General features: G+C 44.5%; 1 protein-coding gene across 5 annotated transcripts in view; it reads left to right on the top strand.

The window, feature by feature from the left end:
* LOC125287910 (serine/threonine-protein kinase DCLK1-like) overlaps positions 1-9,158 on the top strand; it is a 57,377-nt gene extending 48,219 nt beyond the window's left edge. For 4 of the 5 annotated variants that reach the window (XM_048234024.1, XM_048234017.1, XM_048233995.1 and 1 more), the window contains 11 exons: positions 620-725; positions 1,219-1,445; positions 1,635-1,754; positions 2,648-2,794; positions 4,752-4,885; positions 5,005-5,082; positions 5,306-5,402; positions 5,681-5,761; positions 6,130-6,219; positions 6,950-7,023; positions 7,570-9,158. In XM_048234024.1, the coding sequence (XP_048089981.1) occupies positions 620-725; positions 1,219-1,445; positions 1,635-1,754; positions 2,648-2,794; positions 4,752-4,885; positions 5,005-5,082; positions 5,306-5,402; positions 5,681-5,761; positions 6,130-6,219; positions 6,950-7,023; positions 7,570-7,627 (1,212 nt within the window). In that variant the 3' untranslated portion in view covers positions 7,628-9,158. The remainder of the gene's footprint in view (positions 1-619; positions 726-1,218; positions 1,446-1,634; positions 1,755-2,647; positions 2,795-4,751; positions 4,886-5,004; positions 5,083-5,305; positions 5,403-5,680; positions 5,762-6,129; positions 6,220-6,949; positions 7,024-7,569) is intronic. The other variant, XM_048234010.1, reaches the window with a different exon arrangement.
* Positions 9,159-11,835: the final 2,677 nt, after the last annotated feature.

Below are 11,835 nucleotides of genomic sequence, written 5' to 3'. Positions count from 1 at the left end.
AATGACTTTATCCCTGAAACCCAGAGGGGGGTGAGGGCTGGGGGGTGGGTGGGGGGGGGGGGGGGGGGTTGGGGTATTGGGTACTCAGCCTGACTGACGGCGGACATGAGAGAAAACCAATTTATAGCACCATTGGTAACCTTCTGACTTTTGCTGCCTGCTGTCATGGCAACCGGTGAACGGGGCATCAAGTTGTTTGCTGTTTACCTGCTACCGTGTGTCCGGAGGAGAAGCACACCTGGAGAGAGAGGGAGGGGGCAGGGGGAGAGGTGTTTTGGGGGCTGAGAGGGACCATGCAGAACCCAAAGGTGGGATGTGTGGAAGTGCTCACATGCAGTAGGTTTCCACTTTCCACTGAGTTTGAATTCATTGTGTTGATAAGCTACCTCTTCCTCTCTCTCTCTGTCTTTCTTTTCCTGCTCATCTCTCACTCCCCTCCCTTTCCTCTCTCTCCATCTCTCTCTCTCTCTCTCTCTCCATCTCTCTCTCCCTTTCCTCTCTCTCCATCTCTCTCTCTCTCTCTCTCTCCCTTTCCTCTCTCTCTCTCTCTCCATCTCTCTCTCCATCTCTCTCTCTCTCTCTCTCTCTCTCTCTCTCTCTCTCTCTCTCTCTCTCCCAGGGCTCCACTGGCTCCTCCATTTCTCTTGACTCTGCAAAGGTCTCTCTAGACGAGGGAGACGAACAGATCCATGATGAGCAGATGACTGATGGACAGATAAGTGATGGTAAGGTGCCTCCCAGGTGGTTTCTCTTATAGACCCTTTCAAGAGAGTTCCATTATCAGCATCATAGTTGGCCCCACAAGACTTCCTTTTTAACATTCCATATGTTATCTTAATGCAGAGGAAGTAGATTGGGGCCCAAATAGAATGTTCAAGCATTGTTTTTGTTTACCTTGTTGAAAGGGTATATATAAGGAGAAGCAGAAGTGCTACTGTCATACTGCTAAAATTAGCATTTTGCATGATAGTGCTGAACAATTTTGTCTGGTTTATAGAGAAGATAACAACTGCCAGTTGAGTTGGTTGATGATTATGGATCCTGGGTACAGGGGCAATGAAATGAAATGAACCCCAAATCAATGCTTTTCCATCTTGAGCTAAATATCATCAGTTTAGGTTATGAAATTGATGGAAATAATTAATTATGAAATGTTGATGTTGTTGTTGATGATGATGATGATGATGATTGATGTGGGTCTCCTGCCCTGTGTTTCAGTTGAGGTTGAACCTGAATTCGATCGTAAAGTTGCCCTGACAGTCACCCCCGAAGTTGCCCCTGAGGTGGACGACTGTCCAGTGGTGCCAGCCTCCATCTCCGACAGGTATAAGGTCGGGCGCATGATCGGAGACGGGAACTTCGCTGTGGTGCGAGAGTGTGTGGAGCATTCCACTGGCAGGGCGTACGCTTTGAAGATCATCAACAAGGGCAGATGTCAGGGAAAGGTAAACAAGACACCAATGTTTTCCTTCTTTGGGACCATTAATTTCCTTTTAAAAAATATATTTCCATTTGTTTGGTAGTCCATGTGGATCTATTAATTAGCACTGATGACATGTCTATCATGATTTATAAATGAGGTTCTTGATGACCCAGAACATTCTGACCAGTAAACTTTTGTGTCGCTTCTGCAGGAGCACATGGTCCAGAACGAGGTGGCTATCTTGAGACGAGTGAAGCATCCAAACATTGTGTTGCTAATCGAGGAGATGGACACATACAGCGAACTCTACTTGGTCATGGAGCTGGTCAAGGTACATAGAACTTTTTAAATGCCATGTATAATGTGTTCACGTTTCTAAATGTAGGGTATGTCAAATCATGAACACATATCCTCACACACACACACAAACACATACACACACAAACACACACAAACACAAACACAGTCAAACACATAAAGAAAATGTATTGTTCAAGTTTAGGTAAAGTCGTAATTATGGGGTGAAATCACACACTTTATGAGCTTACAGATGAACTGAGTAATAGATAGCTGCCTCCTTCAAGGACTGCTGGCTGTGTGAACAGACACACTATTTTAGGCTGCCCCTGCTCCACTTAGTTCCCTGTGAAAGGGGATTTCCCAAGCCATGCACCCATAGCTCAGATTGAGGTCATGACGAAGGATTTCTCCCTAAAAGAGGAATCTGGCAATCTGGCAATGATCAGGCACTACAGCAGCTAGCAAAGACAGTGCATATATGATTCCGAAATGTCCTATACTACTGCACTGTACTCAGTTTAATGAATGACAATGGCCCTTGTAATATAATTAACATTTATCAGACACTTTTTTCATCCAAAAGTGACTTATATAAGTCAACTATATTACAAGGGACTACATTGTTCCCAGAGCAACTTGGGGTTAAGTTTCTTGCTCAAGGACACACGGGAATTGAACCCACAACGTTTCAGGCTACTGCATACTAGCCCAGCTCCTTAACCACTACGCTACCACCACCCCATATGGATGTCGCTTTGGATAAAAGTGTCTAAATGAGTAAATGTAAATGTACTCGGAAATGTACTGGACCAGCATTTTAACATTTAGATAGCATTGGCACGCCAACTGGCATTTATGATTTATGAGCATAACGCAATTCAACACTTGAATGGTTATGCAAGCAACGCTCATCTTTCTCTGCAGGGTGGAGACCTTTTCGATGCCATCACCTCAGCAAACAGATACACAGAGCGCGACGCTGGCCGTATGCTGTTCCACCTGGCCAACGCCATGAAATACCTCCACAGCCTGAACATCGTGCACCGGGACATCAAACCTGAGAACCTGCTGGTGAGACAACAGTGTGTGTGTGTGAGTGCGCCGCAGTGCACCGTGGGGGTCTCCATTAATCATCACCGCCGATGCGTTATGTAAGGGAGCCGTGTGGAGGTGAACCCAGGCGTTGGGGATGTGAGGATGATGACGGCCTCTCACTTCCTGCCCGGCAGGACGGAGATGTGTGAAAGCCCTTGCAGAGGAACAAGCACCCAACCATGCCTTCAAGCACATGTCACTTCCTGTGTGTGTGTGTCTGTGTGTGTGTGTGTGTGTGTGTTATGGCTAGGGGTGTTTTTGTGTGTATGTGTGTGTTTGGGGGTGATGTTTGTGTGTGCGCATGTGTGTGTGTTTGTGTGTATATGTGTGTGTGCGTGTATCTGAGCATTTTTTCTGCATCTGTGTGTGTATGTGTGTGAGCTCGGCCCACGCAATTGATCATCTCATCTCTGGGACCCCCCAACCCCACCCCCCCCCCCCCCCACTGCGGCGGTGCTGGAGAGGTGCGGTGCAGAGCGAAGCCACTGCTGAATCACCCGAGCCCCCACGAGCACAGGCAGCAGACGCAGCAGCACCCCAGCGACAGCTCAGTCTACCGGGGTGACTCAGTCAGAGACAGAGAGAGAGAGAGAGAGAGAGAGAGAGAGAGAGAGAGAGAGAGAGAGAGAGAGAGAGAGAGAGAGAGCATGCATGGAGGAGGCAGACATGATTCAAGCCAGCTGGCCCCTTTCTCTCCTAGCCTCTAGACGACATCAACGTACCAGAGCTGGGCGCTTACCCTGTCACCCGTCCTCCTCTGTACCAAATCTCCATCTAGCCTTTCAGGGGGAAACAAATTCAGACTTTTATTGCCATGACTGTATAGCAGTGTTTCTAAAATGGCGGCTATATAAAAGCAAGATGCAAGCATCAGACAAAATACTGAGTGCTTTAGAAGATGATGGAGTGGTTGCTTGGATTTAAGGGTAATCATCCTTTCCCTTAAGGATTTAAGGATTTAACAACTGTTGAGGTCTATCCACGGGCTCTGTCTAGCCATTAGTGTTTCACAGGCACAGACGTCAAACTGCTTCCCCTGCATCACGACCCCATGGGTGTGTGTGTGTGTGTATGTATGTGTGTGTGTGTGTGTGTGTGTCTGTAGTATCACTTCCCTGCCTGCTACCTCTTGCTCTTGTCCTGGTCAAATTTAATCAACGTTTCCCTTCCTCAGACGGACGGGCGGAGGGCCAAATTGCCTCTGCTGTTGGCGATCTCATGCACTCGCTCTCTCTCCCTCTCTCGCTCACTTGTGTGCACTAAAGATAATTGCTTGTGGCTGGAAGCATGCCTTTCTCCATAAAGCCACACTGATACCCTCAGGATCCTGGGCTTTCTCCTTTTTAGTTGTGTTTAACGCATTGCTACACACCTTATGTAACAGCAAACAAAGCTGGTCTGTGTCTAATCCTACAGCGGCTGCGCAACACTTACACACACACACACACACAAACACACACACACACACACACACAAACACACACACACACACACACACACACACACACACACACACACACACACACACACACACACACACACACACATACACACACACACACACAAACATCAGCAGTCGCTCTTATCCTTGAGTGTTTGATTTGTCTGTGAGATGAGAGCTTTTGGCTGCCAATATTTGTTTATGGTTTATGTGCCATTGTCCCAGTTCCGGCCTGTTTTTTGTTATTGAGGTCCTGAACATGATTGAAGTAGTTTATTTACATCTTTGGGGATTACATAATGAAGAGTGTTTAACCTGAAATGCTCCATTTCATGTTTTGTGGACAATACTCATCCAAACAGTGCTGAACTCAATTACCTTCAGTTTATGCTTTTATGTGTATCTCATGTCACATATTGGCCGTGCTAGTCTAGAGTAATAGGAGGTGAAGGCTCTCTCCTCATGCTTTTTCTCATCTCTCCCTCGCTGCAGGTTTACGAGCGACAGGATGGGACTAAGTCTCTGAAGCTGGGCGACTTCGGCCTGGCCACGGTGGTGGACGGACCTCTCTACACTGTGTGTGGCACCCCGACTTATGTAGCACCGGAGATCATAGCAGAGACCGGGTCAGTTGAAGCAAAGAGTGACAAGTCATTCCTTGTACTGTAGAATCAATGCTATGTGTAGCTGTTCTGTGACCCCCTTGCAGATTTCTGACATGTCCCTTTGCTTGCCTCTTCTACAGATATGGCCTTAAGGTGGACATTTGGGCAGCAGGAGTCATCACATACATTTTGTTGTGTGGGTTCCCTCCTTTCCGTGGGTGAGTATTGTTTGCACAATTTCCTTAGCCTCAGTCAGATAAATAAAGTCATTCACTGAGTAATCTCATGCTAAGTACATCATTAAATTTTAGATTTTAATTACATTGCAGCAGTGTGAGCTGTTATGAAACACTTTTCTTTTTTTCTCTTTCCGTCCTTGATACTGTACAGCAGTGCCCCCTACTGGTGAATGTTGTAATAACATGATCACCTCTATTACAGAAGCAATGATGACCAGGAGACACTGTTTGACCACATCCTCTTGGGACAGCTAGAATTCCCTCTCCCATACTGGGATAACGTCTCAGACTCAGCAAAGGTCAGTTGTAGTATCTGTAATTATGTGCTATATAGATGTGTTATGTGTTTCTAGATCAAACGAGAGTGCGTCATTTACACGGACTTTCTCCCAAAGAGAACATATTTCAAATACAGATAGACACGTGCAGTATCTGTTTAAAGATTAATAAAACAAAATGAATGAATGATAAAAACAACAAAACAACAATAGCAATGTCACTAATAATCTCTCTCTCTCTCTCTCTCTCTCTCTCTCTCTCTCTCTCTCTCTCTCTCTCTCTCTCTCTCCACACACAGGAGTTGATCACCTCCATGCTGCAGATAGAGGTGGATCAGAGGTACACAGCCCTGCAAGTGCTGTCACATCCGTGGGTCAATGTAAGTGTCCCAAAAACAGCTTTCATTCCACCTCCCTCGTTTGTACCCTCGTTTATAACATTCAAAACGGCCCTCCATTTCATTTGTTTTCCTTTATAATTATGAGTTAGATTAAAATGTGTCCACATCTCGATACTTTGCCATGTCGACCCAGACCAGTCTGATAATAATGGGTATTAGTTTCTCATGTTGATTTCCATGCATCTCCATTGCATATTTGCCATTTAAATGCACCAGCCTGTGCTGTGGTATTTATTAAATCCATCCCACCCTTTAATATCAGTCATTTCAGACACTGTCATCTCACACTGTAACAATAGACAGCCCCTGAGAACAAGTGAAGTAAACAGATATTCATTTATCCCCAGGATGATGGTCTGTCTGAGAATGAGCACCAGCTGTCTGTAGCAGGGAAGATCAAGAAGCACTTTAACACCAGCCCCAAACCCAACAGCACGGTAAGAGCTGCAACTACTAATACTACACGTTGAATTAGGTAGACTTCCCAATGAGTGGATTTAGTCTATGAGCAAAATATTGGGGGTCATTTTATCTCTTTGTTCACAATGAGAACTGCTCACAACTCTTTTAATGATCACAGTAGATGATTTACTAAGTTGTTTTTGTTTATCATGCAGTATGAAATGTAAATGTTCCTTTGAAAATGTAAATATCTGATGCAGTTGCTTCAGAATATGGTGTCATCATTATTATTACTTGTCGAAAATGCTAGCATTATGCAAGTCTTCCTAAAATATCTCCCATCCTCCCCTTCAAACCCCCCTCCCCCCATAACCCTTTTTCCACTCTGCGGAACAGAGTTTGCCCGGTTACTGGGCAGGAATGGAGCTCTTTTGCTCTCCTAACAAAAGCAGCGACTGTGTCCACCATGTTTCCATGACTCTAGTGTTCCGCCTTTTGTCTCTCTGTCTGATCTCCATCAATTACAGTGGACTTATTGAGGCCAGGCCTTGTTTTGGTGCCAGACCCTCTTATTCGCAACCTCAAAAGACTGTAAATAGTCTCTGAATGGTCATCAATAGACTCTGATTGTTGACATGCGTGGCTTTCAGCGTGCTGGCCTGCTGGATTGTTAGTGGACAGTGTGAGCATTGTGATCAGATTTCGGGCGGAGGCTCTCTACTTCCGGAGTAACACATGCACTTTGTTTGATTTCTCTGTGTTCAGCTTGACCAGGAGTTCGCTATCCAGAGGTCAGGCTCTTTAGACTACTACCAGCACCCGGGCATGTACTGGATAAGGTAGGGCATGTTGCTATAGCAACTCCTTGGCAGTCAGAGTGATGTGTGTGTGTGTGTGTGTGTGTGTGTGTGTGTGTGTGTTTGTGTGTGTGTGTTTGTGTGCTGATATTAACAGACCGATGCAGGATTCAAGCCCAGTGTTTTGGAGCTTTGCTTAAGCTATCAACTCTTTCTTGCCAACACTCAGCAAAGCACGCATACAAGTGGCACACACATGCAGGTCCTGCACACATGCACATGCAGACACGTGCATTATGCACATATGCAAAGACAAACACACATAGCATGAGTGTTCTCTCTCACTGTGTGTGTGTGTGTGTGTGTGTGTGTGTGTGTGTGTGTGTGTGTGTGTGTGTGTGTGTGTGTGTCAATCTGTTAAGACTCTGAGACAGAGAAAGAATGACATAGACACACCTCCACACACACCTCCACACACACACACATACAGACACACACACACACACACACACACACACACACACACACACACACACATATTCCAGCGAACCCGATGATTGAACCTGTACTCCTTGTCTCCTCCCCCAGACCCCCACTCTTGATAAGGAGGGGCCGGTTTTCCGACGAAGATGCCACCAGGATGTAAGGAGGTCCAGCCCAGACCTGACCTGACCTGACCTGCCACCAGACCAACCAGACCACAGAGCCGCCCAGTAGCCACCACCACTCCCACCTCTATCCTGACCCAGTCCCACCCCCAGCTCCAGCCCCGCCATCACACCAGAGTCCGGAGACTACACCCCAGCGGTCATCCGACAGGAGTCTACTCTCCCAGCTCTCCCTCCTGTGGAGCGTGGTGAGAAGACCCAGTGGAGAGAAAGGGTGGATGGGGTGTACGAGGACTCGGGTGATGAGGGGAAACCGGAGAGAAACGAGTGACTTTGAGACTTTTTGTGAGAAACTTACATTCCATAAACCACACTCAGAGAAATGGAGAGTTATGTGGTGATGTGCTCGTGTGGGTCTGAGAGAGTCATTGCCCTTTTTTTATATTCTTGCTCATCACTGACTTGGTTTACTTATTCCACTTAACACACTTAAAGATCTATGGAATCTTCTGGAACGTGTCCAAACCAAGCTCACACCCAGCAGTACTGAGTCTGATCACGTATAGTCATGTTGAATGATGAGTACTTCAAATAACTACTTTACTGCAGACTGAACAACTACCTGATTCTTCATTCACAAACCTTTACTTTTTTGATCATCTTTTTGTCCTTAACTGTCATTTAACCAAAAATATATGTGAAAATCCAACTCATACCAATAAAGTGCTCAGTATTAGATATTAGTTAACTTTAGGCAATAGAGGCTTGGGAATCAGTTAAGTGTTCCATGGACACCCATTTCTTCTGCTGTCTCCAAACAGAAATGGTCACTTTTGAAAGATTAAAAGACTTGCCACACGCAATATTTAGCCTACCTATGTGTATCATTGAGGTGGGAGCATTTTCTATTCCATGTACATAGTATTATTCTGATTATTTTAGTATCCACAATCTATTTCTTTATCTTAACCAGAGCACATAAAAAGCAAACGGTTTTAAATGTTTATAAGTGTATACATGTAGTTGTCATAAGCCCAAGCAAGCACAATAACATCAACATTGATCGAGTCCCATTTGGTAGGGAAGCGCTCAGCTGTCCGTGATGACCTTCAGGGAGATTGTGTTATGCTGGGTGGCAAGTGCAAGTGTCACGTGTCCTCACGGATGTGACCACAGGGAGCAGACAGAAGACTGGCCAAAGCCGGATGCTAACGCAGGATTGATGCGCACTTCAGAAGCGAGTCAGAAAGCCGTGCAAAGTTTCAACAGGAAGGCAATGCCGGTGACGCTCGAAACAATGTTGATACACTGATACTGTCGGACAGACAAAGGACTTTGGTCAACGTTACTCATCCTTCCATAGGTCTGTGACTGAATCAAGCTGTTGTAGTAACTATAGCATCTCAGTGTCTCTCATAGAGTGAATGCGGAGGCTTTGGCCTATTGTGAGGATGTTTGAAGCCTTTGGCCTTCATGGAAATGCATTTCATCAAGTGCATGGTGTAGGAGGCACTGTTTGACTTAACACCGCTGTTCAAAAGAGGTTTATTAAAATAATTAACAAAAACACTCTCTGATTCCATGTGTGCATTTATTACATACTGTATAACGTGCATAGTATCTTACATCACATGGTTCTCTAAAACTGAGTATTACACATCTGTTCATCAATGCTTGCTTTTGTTGTTGGAAAATTATGTGTATACTGTAGATTGTGGACAGATTTGACCATTCTATCAAAGTATCATTCCACCATTGGCTGTGCATTTTGTGAAACAACTAGGTGTGCGTGCCCAGCATTATAGGTCCATAACATTGTGTCTGTCTCATAAAAAAACGTGTTCAACACCACAGTGCTCATTCATTTACAGGAATATTTCAAAAGAAATATATGGCTGACATACAGTCACACACACACACACACACACACACACACACACACACACACACACACACACACAGGCAAGCAGTATAGGATGGCTACATTAGAAGGTGAACATCAAGATCCACTGATGTGTCTAAACAATATATGTTGTTTTCACACTGTAGATGTCCTTTATCTACTGCAGGGTGGACACCTTTTCATAGGGGCAAAGATCTGCAGAAGAAAGCATGAATGTTAGGACACCTCAAAGTACAATTTCAGCTGACAGATGTGTTTCATTTATCATTTATGATAATGACGATGATCATGATAATTGACACAAACCTGTTGTTCCATACGTGTAGGTTTCCTGCGCTATATTCAGGCATTCGGCTTGCTTCTTCAAAGTCTCCAGCTCGGATTCTTTCAGATCACCCTCCTTCTCTAAGAGACGGTGAAAAGATGAGCAATGTCAACATTCAGGAAATAGCAGCAGTTAATATCAGCACTGAAATGGGGTCGAGGAGGAGTGCCACAACGCAGGGATCTTACTGGAGAGGAATAAGTATCTGGACGAGACGTCGTTCTCACGTGAGTTGTCCATGAACACAAGACAGTCAGGGCAACTCTGCAAATATTCTCCCTCGTGAAGCACACCCTCGACTGTTAAGCAAAGAATTGGAATGTTTTTTTTAAGACTTTACATCTACCAAACATTATCCATATTCAATTTTAAATATTTTCTAATCCTGTGTTGCATAGTGATGTCGGTACATAAAGGGGTTGACATATTCATGGCTTAGAAAACTGACAATTGATACATCGCAGTGCATAGAAAGTAATTGCCAACAGTTTTTTTTTTTAATTCATTTCATTATATATTATATATATTAAGTGTTAGCATTAAGACATTAATTTCAATTACATTAAAATCCAAAATCTGCAGTGGATACTTACAAATCATGCTGGCTTTATTGCCTGAGACTGTGGCATCCAAACTGCCAAGTAGACATTTCCCATTCCTGAGAAAACAGACAAATTGTATATATTTATATGCCATCTGCATCATAACATTATTATAGCAATAAAGATCTAGGTTAGTATGACTGTATCTTAACCAATCATCTGTCTTCATCATCCTTGTGAATTTATATTTCTCATATTTTGGTACTGACAAGTGATGATGCGTTCAAACGTACACTCTATCACCCCATCGTGTCAGAACCTTTCCCTCTTGGCTTGTGGGGGTGATTTCAAACCAGGAGCTGGTCATGTCTCCCAGGTACTTTTGCATGGTGCCCTCACCCAGAGCAGCAAGAACAATCCACTTCCCATGAATCTTTTAGATCACACACACACACACACACACACACACACACACACACACACACACAAAGAAACAGAGAGAAAGAGTGTGTAATCATGCATATTTAAACTGCGTAAGACATACATTGTAAAATATCAAATTGCTACCCATGCTCTTTTACGATGATCATTTTTCAAATGAAAAGGCATACATTGATTCTGCACCCTCTGCCTTCAGATAACTTAGAACAATTCAACATGCTTTTGAACCACACCCCCAGCCCATAACTTACTGCAGATGAATCGGTCAGCACCAGAGGCTTGACCAGCTCGTCGCACTCAGGAGACGCAGAGAGTGTCAGAGAGAGGAGTCCGCACAGGGAGATAGTCCACAAGAGAGCCATGCTGTTGCCTCCGCTCTGCTCCTGTTACCACAGGGAAGGAACACTAACAAGGGACCAGTCGTCCAGAAGCTGGGACGTCCAACGCTTTTATATCGTCCGGCGTGTTGTTGTTGTATAACACGGGGATGGATTTGAATACGTAATGCTGGGAGGGATCTTCAGAGTAGCCTTTTATGTAACACAGAGTGACATTTTTGTATGTGTCCCGCACGGTTGCCCCAGCAGCAAAGTGCACAAGAGGTTTGTTTTAGTTGGCCATTCAGTGCCGCATGTACTGTACTGTAAACCTGATGAAAGGTTCTGGGGATAAAGTATTGCTGTAAAACATTGGACAATGTGTAGGATACCTTTATTATGTATTATGCTGCTATACAATTACTTTATGTGCCCATCAGTGGTTCAAAAGTACAAACCGGTTTTAAACTTTCGTGACTTTTGTGGTAGTGGCTGTTCCAAATTCCATTTTCTCCATTCCATTTGATCTATTCAGAAGTGCCTGAAGGCCCCTTAATGGAGGTGATGAGAGAGGCCCTCTTCCACCATGTACTGTATGTTCCTCAAATACTCATGCTTCATGCTTAAAAGCTGCATGAAGTAGCAGTGTTTAGACACCGGATACACATTTGTACTCAAGTTCACTGGTTTGCAAGCAGTGGCTTGGTAAGTGTAAATT

This window comes from Alosa alosa, chromosome 2 (assembly GCF_017589495.1).
Source record: "Alosa alosa isolate M-15738 ecotype Scorff River chromosome 2, AALO_Geno_1.1, whole genome shotgun sequence".
NCBI classification, from domain to species: Eukaryota; Metazoa; Chordata; class Actinopteri; order Clupeiformes; family Clupeidae; genus Alosa; species Alosa alosa.
This window is presented reverse-complemented; position numbering and strand designations above follow the sequence as displayed.